This window comes from Pelobates fuscus, chromosome 6 (genome assembly GCF_036172605.1).
Source record: "Pelobates fuscus isolate aPelFus1 chromosome 6, aPelFus1.pri, whole genome shotgun sequence".
Classification (NCBI taxonomy): Eukaryota; Metazoa; Chordata; class Amphibia; order Anura; family Pelobatidae; genus Pelobates; species Pelobates fuscus.
In genome coordinates this window covers 293933975-293944745 of record NC_086322.1, presented here as the reverse complement: position 1 = coordinate 293944745, position 10771 = coordinate 293933975, and the positions used below count along the sequence as shown (strand labels likewise).

General features: G+C 45.8%; 1 protein-coding gene across 3 annotated transcripts; it reads left to right on the top strand.

Annotated features, from left to right (window-relative positions):
* Positions 1-203: 203 nt before the first annotated feature.
* On the top strand, positions 204-4750 carry FAM110A (family with sequence similarity 110 member A). 3 transcript variants are annotated; one of them, XM_063425626.1, is made up of 2 exons: positions 204-225; positions 2342-4750. In XM_063425626.1, the coding sequence occupies exon 2, from the start codon at positions 2476-2478 to the stop codon at positions 3475-3477; it is 1002 nt and encodes a 333-aa protein (XP_063281696.1). In that variant the 5' UTR covers positions 204-225; positions 2342-2475; the 3' UTR covers positions 3478-4750. The 3 variants fall into 3 exon arrangements, with proteins under 3 accessions (XP_063281696.1, XP_063281694.1, XP_063281695.1); XM_063425624.1 differs by lacking the exon at positions 204-225 and adding an exon at positions 286-367; XM_063425625.1 differs by lacking the exon at positions 204-225 and adding an exon at positions 939-992.
* The last annotated feature ends 6021 nt before the right edge of the window (positions 4751-10771 follow it).

Sequence of the window (10771 nt, the reverse complement as noted above, 5' to 3'; positions counted from 1 at the left end):
AACTACATTTATTAGTGAGCTGATTGCCCTCCTGCAGACTATGAATGCTACATACAGCAGGGCAGCACTTTTCCTGTACCACCTATCAGCAGGGATAATATGTATCCGAGGACGTATGACACATTTGGCAACCCTAATCTGACAGCAGCAGTGTCTACCTGTCTCTTCATGTCAGCGGATGTTTATGGGTTAAGCCTGGTCTCGTTACCTGAGACACAGGAAGAGGTGTGTGGGAAATTGGGGGAGGAGAGAAGGAAGGGTGGGGGCGGTGCCAGGTGAGGTGATCTCAATACTGGGAGAGAAAGTAAGAAAGTCCCATGGGAGTGAGCGAAAAGAAAACTTCTAATTTATTCCAGAAAGCGCTCAGGTACAGACTGCACTGTAGGACCTCCGTAAAAGGGTATCCAAATTCTGCCAGGTTGTGGGAGGGATAGTGTTACATGCATACATATATACGTATAACTCCTGTGGATAATTGTTGGGAAAACTGCAGACATTCTGCCAAAGCGAAGATGGTTGATTAATTTATGGAACTTTGTATATTTTTATCAGGGTTATATTAATCACTAAATTGTGATTTATTGGGTCAATTCAGAGTACATTTCTTTAGGCCAGAGTAACTGATTTGGGAAACATTCTCCAGGTCAGTTATGTGTTCAGCTTGGCTATCTTGCATGCTTGGCAAATAGCCCGGTCTATAAGGAGTTGCTTAATTGTAATAAACTATTTTTCATATTCCGCATTTCCACATAGACGGATCAGCCAGCAAAATAAATCCTCTTTGGACTGCTGCCCCTATAATGCTCAGCATGACCTCTTCACATGCATTATGATGGTTGTAGTTTATGGAAAGCCTTGTTTAGGTGTAGGTATGTGTTTTGGGAGGAATTTGAGAATGTTTTATGTATTTTGTTGTTTTTTTAGGGCCTTCATTCCCACCTCAATAAGGGAGTTGTGGTCAACAGATATACATAAAGTTTTTGTTTAGTTAAGTAAGCATTGTGAGAGTTGTTTTACAGAGCAGATGGCAGGCAGGTTGTGCCTGTCCCTATACCTGCATTTCCTCACCTTGTCAGTGTTCTTGTATCTCATTAGGCTCCTGAGTCCCCCTGCCCCCCTCCCCAGTGTCCCTGAGTCACACATTGAATTCCCCTCCTAGGGCCAGCCTGATAGACAGGTCAGTGTGACTGTGACCAGGCAATGAATGGGAGATGTAAGTATGAGGAGAATGCTGAGCTGTCGTTCTGGCTTGCTCTGGGCACAATGATTGCCCAACCAGCCCCCCTCTGCCTGAGAAATCCATTGTAATATGGGTCAGTGGTTGCCGTGGTGATATCCCCCCCCTTATCCCCCATTGCTGGTGACACTATGCATTGCGCTGTCATGTGCGGTTTGCTCTGTAGTCCAGTGATTGCTGCAGAGAGTATGGGCAGTGCCAATGTAACTTACTGTACCAAGAGCAAAGGTGGGCACAATGGGCATCCTTATATTCTGATGTTCTAAACATATTGGGACCAGGTTGAGGCAGGAAATCACATTTTAGTTCAGAGTGCGTCCTATTTGCTTATATGGTGCCAGTCTTTTAAACTGTCAATCTTGTGGGTTTTTTGTTTTGATATGTCATTATTCATTTATGTGTGTGTGTGTGTGTGTGTGTATTATTTTATTTTATTTTTTGTATATGTGCACATTATATACTTTTATTCCATGTATATCAGGGTTATTTGCTTAAGTTTAAATTGTCTGGAATTTCACATTTCTGGGCAAAATATCTGAAATAGAATCATAGTAGTTCTGGAGAACTTAAAAATTCTCTTTAAATTCCTAATAATTTTAGTGAATTTCCCTCCCTATGTATCCTTGGCATCCATCCATATGATGAATAGAAGTCCCCTCAGTTTACCAGCTCTGATACATATTATACATATTCAATGTATACATATTGATTTGTACTTTTTTTTGTCTCCCCTGCCTTTGTGTGTATATTCTAAATGGCCAAGGCTAGTGGAAATTTCCAGCTATTTAGCTGCAGTGCAGGGACAGATGTCCTATAGTGGGGGATAACAGACAGATTTGGCTACTGCTCCTGCTGCCAGCAACTGCTGCTCCAGTGGGTGGGACAGTCCCTGTTTGAAGAGGAACCTCTGTGAAGGATTGGAGGATAGGATGAGGTGGGAGGAAGGGAGAGAGGAATACTGTTAATGGAAAGTGAACACCCGCCCTCTCTCTATGCTCCAGCAGCCTCTGGCTTTTGTGTGGTTGATGCTTTCTGCCCGGCAAACTCTTGTAAACCTTTAGAGGGATGAATGTCCTGAGTTAATGTTTCTCTCTGGTTTTGCAGGAATTGTTTCTCCAGTGACTAGACGCCTCTGTATCGGATGGGCTGGATATTCTAGTATGCAAGAGAAAACGCAGCTAGTGGTTAATATGTTTGCCAGAGCGACAAGAACCTAGTGGTTCTGTTTGAAGTTTCCAATGTCTGTTGGCACGCTGCAGTCGAATGGGATGGGAGCCCCTCTCACATCCGCGATGCCCTTCCGCATTCTTAACAAGGGCCCAGAGTACTTTAAACGCCAGAATGATGGTGGCAGCCGTAAACTAAGCGCAGTGGAGAGACTGGAGGCAGACAAGGCAAAGTATGTCAAAAGCAAGCATGTGGCAGCCAACAAACAAGAGCCAGTAAGGGCACCGCTGACCCGACAGCCTCTCTTTTCGCCAGGAGTCCGGAGAGTGCTCCTTACCCCAAATCGCAAGGGCTCACCGACGTCCCAGAGAGCGGAAGGCAGGACATCTAAAACTTCCCTTAACCTGGACATACTCAATAACCTAATCAATATATGTGACAGTCCTCTCACATCTCCACGGGCAGACGTGTCACCCTGGCAAGAACTAGAGAAACCAAGGGATCTGTCCAGGCCTGAGACTCCTTCCAGTCATCGGGCACCCAGCACATCAGCTGTGCGCAGAGTGGACGTCCGGCCTGGAGAAACCCTACGGCCACTTAAAGTTCCTGACGTGGTTGTAACTCCTGTGATGGCCTCCCCTGCCAGGTCTGGTCTCCCCACTGATCACCCTTTCCGTTCACCCTTGTGTTCACCATTGTGTTCGCCAACGGACCCAGGAAAACGGCAGGCCACACTACAGCGATCGAAGTCTGACCTGAGTGATCGCTACTCAAGAGCTAGCGCTGATCTGGAACGCTTCTTCAATTACTGTGGACTGGACCCCGGAGAAGTGGCAACTATTGGCGCAGAGCACTTTGCCCGGGCAAGCTCTGATATAGTGTCTCTTAAGTTTCACAGCGTCAGTGCGGAGAGCTCTGAATGCGCCCAATCACAGTTCAGTGCAGTCACCCCTGAAGAGACCCCAGCATCGCGTAACCCTTATGGCATTTCAATTATCGAAAGAAATGCCAGGGTGATCAAATGGCTGTATGGACTTCGGCAAGCTAGGGATGCCCAAAAGATGCCAATGTAACGGGAGTAGCAGGAATCTAAAAGTACTGGCTTATCAGACCTCTGAATAGTACATCTTTGGCTTTGGGAGTATTAAAGTTCTTTAGGATTCTCACCTGTCTGGTTCCTTCACTAGGATTGTATATAAAGGTGTTTAACACAGCCGACATTCATTGGAGTCTCAAATCAAGGAATTGTACCGTATACTAGGCTTCCCTTTTCCTGTACACCTGTCTTTATAGGATTGCCCTGCCCTGCATTAAGTGTACTGCTTTGTACAGGAGTGCTGAGTCCTACACACTGCTTTGGCCAGTGTTGCTGCTTATCTGAGTGCCGAATGCCCCGGGGGCTGTAAGAAAGACTTTACTGCATTATCGTTCTCTACTCTTGCATGCTTGAACTGGAACTATCAATGCTAATGTGAATTTTTTTTATTTTTTTTTATTTAGATGTTCTCCTGGAATTTATTTACTAAACACAGAATTGCAGTGCATTCAAAATTCAAATGCAAAATATAGACACAGTTTAAAAAAATAAAATAAAATGCAACTTGGCTATGTTCGCAGTTTAGTGACTACATTTTTCAGTTTGTTATTCATTTCACTGCAATTTTCTGTCTAGTACATAAATCTGCTTAAATAAACAGGGTTATCCACTAAAACTTGAATTGCTGCACATTAACCTGGGAATTGCAAATTTAGGCCTGAAAGAATAGTTGAGATCAGCTGTAAAGGTAGCAGAATGAGAACCTTTTAACAATTATTCTGTTTCGTCCTAAACTTTGCAATTTTTGACAATTCACGGTTTAGTTTAATTTTTTTTTGTGTGTAAATTTTGTTTTTGTTCTGGAACGTAAATCTGTCAGTTTTTAGCTGCAACTAATTAAACTGATGGATGTTTATAACTGCCTTGACACTACGTTACTGTACAGAGCATTTTACAGAATGTAATGTGTCCATTTTCTGTGCAGTATCAGTTGTGCAATACTTTGAAGGTATACAATGTTTTGTGTGTGCAGAGCAGGCTCTGCTGGAGTCATGTGCAGAGCTATTGATTTGCAGGTACTGGCAGTGCTGCAGGCCCTGAATTAGTATATTTTAACGGCGGGGTTGAACTTAGAACAATGTGCTCTTTCACAAGCAGGGAGAGTATGGGATAGGAATGTAATGTGCGATTTCATTAGCAGGCAATGTGGGTTGCAGAATTCGCAAAGACTCTCTTCATTTGCTGCTCAGGAAAAAAATAATAGTGTTTTGCATAAATGTTTTCTATTGTTAGTAAAGAAAATGCCACAATCTGTTTGTTTCTGGTATTTGATTGTGTAGTTGACTCTCTGCGCTGGTGCTTAATCTGCCGAAATATGTCATGTGTTTTTGTAGTTATACATGAAGGGGTTAAATAATCATACAGGATCCATGTTCACAAAATGATTATAATTCTGTGGATATGTAACAGAGAATCCTGCAGAACTGGTTTTAGAGCGGCCCTTATGAGAATAAATATTCCACCGACTCGTACAAGCACAACAGGATGGCTGTTTAATACTCTGATAATGTGTACAAGGTTCAGGCCTGGGATATAGCAAAGAAAACACTGCAACATATGGACTGTGCCTGGAAATCCGGGTCAGTTGGCAGGTATTCACACACTGCACGTGGAAAGACTAAAGGTCATATGTTGGGGGAAGGGGGTCAGTAGAAAAATCAACAAAACCATAGTGAATTAATTTGGGGCATACCATGACAAAGGTGATATCACAAGAGAAATCATATACTTTAATTAAGGCAGCAAACGTACATGAAAAGGTTCATTGCATAAAAAAAAAGCTTACTCCAAAACATATTCTAAAACAATTACTGAATTGTTTGATTTGTTTTGCAACAGAATTGCAGTGCGGAAGAACCAATGTCTATATCAGGGGTGCGCAACAAGTAGATCACCAGATGTTGTAGAACTACACCTCCCATGATGCTTTGCGTGCCTTTAGAATGACAAAGCATCAATGAAGGTGTAGTTTTAAAACATCTGGGGTATCTACCCCTCGGGCACCCCGGTCTAGATCAAAATTTGATACTGTCTATTAGAAAAGTCAGTCTGTATCTTGGGCCCAAATCCATCTGCCACTCTGCTATAGGAGCTGGGTATTTTTTGTCAGCATTTATGCCAGAACTCTGCTCTTTAAATGTAGATAGGTTGTTCTTGTTCTAAAATACATTTAGTTGCATATATTAGGACGTCACCTAAATTTTCTCAGAACAGCCACACCCCTGGTCTCACCCTTAAATTAATTTGTGTCCATTTGAAATGTTGGGAGTCATGATATAAAATTCACATGTGCAGTGATGTTTACAATTGGGTTGTTGGACTTGACTAGATCCATTGATTCATACCTTGCAGAGTTCACACGAAGCTTTGGGAGAGTTGCCAGGTTAATGTTTAGCAGGGGAGGGCTGGCAGCCTTAGGCCTGGGGGGCAAAACCAGTCAAGTGGCCCATTGCGCCACCAAATCAGTTCACCATCCATGCCCACCTTTTTCTGGTTTTATAACGGATATTGATGTAATGCTAATCAGTAGCTCTTTGCCATACCCGCTCCTTCACGGCTCTGACTTTCAATGTTGTCAGAGCACAGGCTGAGAATCTCTGAGCCTGTGCTCTGACTCAGTAACTGAGCGCCGGAACCACGAGGGAGAGGATATGATCTGACTGCACCTACTGCTGGTGCGCACCAGTGGACCACCAGCGAATCGTTTAAATTAAATATGCTGGTGTACCCAACTTGTGAGCTGTGTTGGCCGCCGGGCGCCTCTGTGGTCATGGCACCCTGCGTGACCGCACAGCTTGCCCACCCCAACGGCTGGCCCTGCTGACACACACTGATGTTACTACTTAGACATCCCTCAATATTAATACAGAGATGAGAGTAAACACAAATAAACTGTGGAAACTAGAGCTGATCCCCCCCAAATTTATAAAGGTTTGCTTAGAGGATTTATTCAAGATTAAATCATGCCTCCTCCTCTCTCCCCCATGCGCTGATCTGTAGGCTGGGAGGAAATGAAGAGTAATCACAGTCTCCCAGCACAATGCCACCTGTGGCTGCATGGGGAACAGCTGTTTAATGTAATGCTTGCAGGACGGCCAGCTGCCGCAGAACCTCTTTGTTTCCGTCTCTGCAAAGGGCTCCAGGCACTGCTTGTTGTGAGTGTGAGCCACTGTAAATTAGGGGCAGAGGGCACTTGCACTGCGGTCAAGACGGGTCTGGGCAGGAGGAGACTGCAGTGCAATCAGTGCACTCCCCTCCTGTGGGTCACCAGTAGACTGGTGCACCTGCCCAGGATCAGAGCCGGTGCAAGGATTTTTGCCGCCCTAGACAAAATATAAATTTGCCGCCCCCCCCCCCCATGTGACATCACAATGCCCCACCCGTATGATCTGCCATATGAACTAACGCCAGTGCTGCACACAGTGTGTGTTTACATTAAAAAGCCTGCAGGGACCAGCTATAGACACCAGAACCACTTCATTAAGCTATAGTGTCCCTTTAATGTGAGGTAAATTATAGATTAGTGTCACTAATAATATACTAGATTGCCTACTTACAATTAGATGAGGATGATGATGGGCTGCAGTTTGGCTCCACTGGTCTGGTGTAGAACAGGACCTCTGGAGGCTGTTTGCAACTGTGGTCACAAAATTCAACGTTCTGGGAGAATTGGAAGCAGCTCCATTTTTTGGGGGCCTCTTACACATCTCAAGGTCTGGGCTCCAGTGCCTGACGGTGAGTATGCCCATAAGGCCCACTCATAAGTCCACTTGTATGTTCCACCCACCCATGAGCTCGCTCACAGGGAGTGGAGTGTGTAGGGGATGTGTTATGTGTTATCTAATATGTGTGCTTATGGTATGTAGTGTATAGGGATACCAGTTTGTGCAGGTGATGCAGTGTGTTTGTGTGTAGTGGAAGCAGTGTGTATTTGTGTATAAGGGATGTATTATGTGTTTCTGGTTGTGTGTGAGGGATGCATTGTGTGAATCTGTGTTTGTATGCATAAGGGATGCAAGGTGTGTGTCTGTATGTGTGTGCATTGAGTGTAAGAGATGCATTGTGTTTCTGTGTGTATGTAAGAAAAACAGTGTGTGTGTGTGTTTGCATGTGTGTGTGTAAGGGTTTGCATTGTATGTTTCTGTGTATGTGTGCAAATGATGCATTGTCTTTGTGTGTAAGGGTTGCATTGTGTGTGTGTGTAATGGATGCATTGTGTGTTTCTCTGTGTGTAAGGGAAGCATGTTCTGTTTCTGTGTATGTATAGGGATGCATTGTGTGTTTCTGTGTATGTATAGGGATGCATTGTGTTTGTGTATGTATAGGGATGCATTGTGTGTGTGTGTGTGTGTGTGCGCGTAGTGTTAAAGAGCTCCCTGTCTTGCCCCCTGTCCTATAGAGCTGTCCCTTCTGTCCCTTAGAGCTCTCCTCTGCCCCTTAGTGGTCTCTCCTCTCCCCCACCCTCCCCTAGCGGTCTCTTCTCACACTCACCCACCCTCCCTGTGCTCTTCTCATCCCCCCTCCACCCTCCCTGTGTTCTTCTCACTCCTCCCTCTGTGTGTTCTCACCCCCCGTGTTCTTCTAACCCCCCTCCTCCCTGTGTTCTTCTTACTCCCCCCCTTGTTCCTCTTACCCCTTCTTCTTACCCTCCTCCCTCTTCTTACCCCTTCCTTCTTCTTCTTACCCCTTCCTTCTTCTTCTTACCCCTTCCTTCTTCTTCTTACCCCTTCCTTCTTCTTCTTACCCCCCTTCTTCTTCTTACCCCCCTTCTTCTTCTTACCCCCTTCTTCTTTTTACTCCCCCCTCTTCTTCTTACTCCCCCCTCTTCTTCTTACCCTTCTTCTTCTTACTCCCCCCTCTTCTTCTTACCCCCTTCTTCTTTTTACTCCCCCCTCTTCTTCTTACTCCCCCTTCTTCTTCTTACCCCCTCTTCTTCTTACCCCCTTCTTCTAATTACTCCCCACTCTTGTTCTTACTCCCCCCTTCTTCTTCTTACCCCCCTCTTTTTCTTATCTCCCCTTCTTCTTACTCCCCCCTGTTATTATCCCCCTCCCCTCTTCTTACTCCCTCTCTTCCCTCTTCTTACTCCCCCCGCCCCTCTTACTCCCCCTCCCCTCTTCTTACTCCCCCCTCTTCTTACTCTCCCCCCTCCCCTTTTCTTACTCTCCCCCTCCCCTTTTCTTACTCTCCCCTCCCCTTTTCTTACTCTCCCCCCTCCCCTCTTTTTACTCTCCCCTCCTCCCCTCTTTTTACTCTCCCCCCTCCCCTCTTTTTACTCTCCCCCCTCCCCTCTTTATACTCTCCCCCCTCCCCTCTTTATACTCTCCCCCCTCCCCTCTTTTTACTCTCCCCCCTTCCCTCTTTTTACTCTCCCCCCCTCCCCTCTTTTTACTCTCCCCCCTCCCCTCTTTTTACTCTCCCCCCTCCCCTCTTTATACTCTCCCCCCCTCCCCTCTTTTTACTCTTCCCCCCTCCCCTCTTTTTACTCTTCCCCCCTCCCCTCTTCTTACTCTTCCCCCCTCCCCTCTTCTTACTCTTCCCCCCTCCCCTCTTCTTACTCTCCCCCCCCCCCTCCCCTCTTCTTACTCTCCCCCCCCCCTCCCCTCTTCTTACTCTCCCCCCCCCTCCCCTCTTCTTACTCTCCCCCCCCCTCCCCTCTTCTTACTCTCCCCCCCTCCCCTCTTCTTACTCTCCCCCCCTTCTTCTTACCCCCTCCCCTGTAGGTGGCCGAGCTGGTCTCCGGTCCGCGGTCCCGGCCGGAGTGACAGGAAGGTGCTCAGTGTGCACCTTCCTGTCAGTCCGGCCGGGTACAGGAAACAGAAACTCCTGTTCCGCGCGGAACAGGGGTTTCTGTTTCCTGTACCCGGCCGGACTGACAGGAAGTGCACACTCAGTGCACTTTCCTATCACTCCGGCCGGGACCGCGGACCGGAGACCAGCTCGGCCACCTACAGGGGAGGGGAGGGAGGGGAGAATCTGTTCTGCAGCCGCCTGAGCGCTCTTTACAGAGCGCTCGGCGGCTGCAGCATTTAAAGGGCCGGCCCGCCGCGGCCGGTCCTAAAAGAATTTCGGGCGGCCTGGGGGGCAATTGCCTCCCTGCCCCCCGGCCCAGCCCGCCCCTGATGTTTAGGCTACGGGTAACTCCAAAATTCGGTCTGAACTGGGTTTCATGTTTTAGTTCAGGTATAATCCTAATTTTAATATGTACATCAGAACATTTCTGTTTAATTCTATAGAATGTCCGTTTAAGAACCAAATGCACTTTGCATTATTGTTGAGAGCCCCTCGTGAAACCTCACGTTCTTCAGAATGAGCTACAGTATAGCGGCAGTAATTTGTAAGAATCACTGCCACTAAAGATAACTGTCAGCCTGTCAATCAGCCGGAAACTCTTACTCAGTTGTTTTGTATGTATTGTGTAAGATCATGCTGCTCAAACAATTAAGGACATTTTCTCTCTCCCCTCCATGAAGTGAGAGAACTGTGCGAGGACTGCCCAAGCCGCACAAACCTCTTTATGCATTCTACTTTTAAACCGCTCTTATTCATATTAATGAGGACTCGTGGCTGGCAAAGTAGGCTGGCATATGTACATCTTTGACCCGATAACTCTGGATGCAGTGCCACGAAAATCTATGTAAACCGGTCCATGTAGCCGTAATGCTGTTACTAACCTTTTAAATTGATAACTTTTGTCTGCTTTCTTGACAAGGGGGGGTACCAGTGCTAATATTCAGAGAATAAATGATATACCCAATTTGTAAAAAAGCTGTTCTCAATAGCTGCTATATCACCAAAAATAACGTCTCTTATACACTCAAGATAGACAACCAATGTGATGGTGAAGTGCTAATTTAGAGTGATTTCTTAGAGCTTATAAAGATATGGAAATATATCAACCTTAAATTTTGAAGTGGCTAAAATGAATTTTGAGATATGGTAAAAAAAAAAAAAAAAACTTGCTGAACTGCAAACCGAAATGTTTTCAGTGTTCTTTTATCCCGTGACTTGGCTATGTTAGTGCATAACTAGGCTATCGTAAAGTCAAAAATATAATGCAGATACAGACCCCTTACTGTGCCTGGCGATGTACCAGCTATACCTCACAGTCAAAGCACGAAGTAGGCTAGGCCATTTTTTAGGGGTTACTATATCATTTCGAACAGAGAGAATTTGCCAGCATTTCAGATCTGAGCTGTATTGTGGGTGGGATCAGTCTGACAAATTGTAAAGATTCTGTCTGTGTAATGGCTGAAGAGACCACCAAGGGT

What these genes read in the sequence shown, in the direction of transcription:
- FAM110A (XM_063425626.1), top strand. Translation starts at nt 2,476, where the DNA reads ATGTCTGTTGGCACGCTGCAGTCGAATGGGATGGGAGCCCCTCTCACA.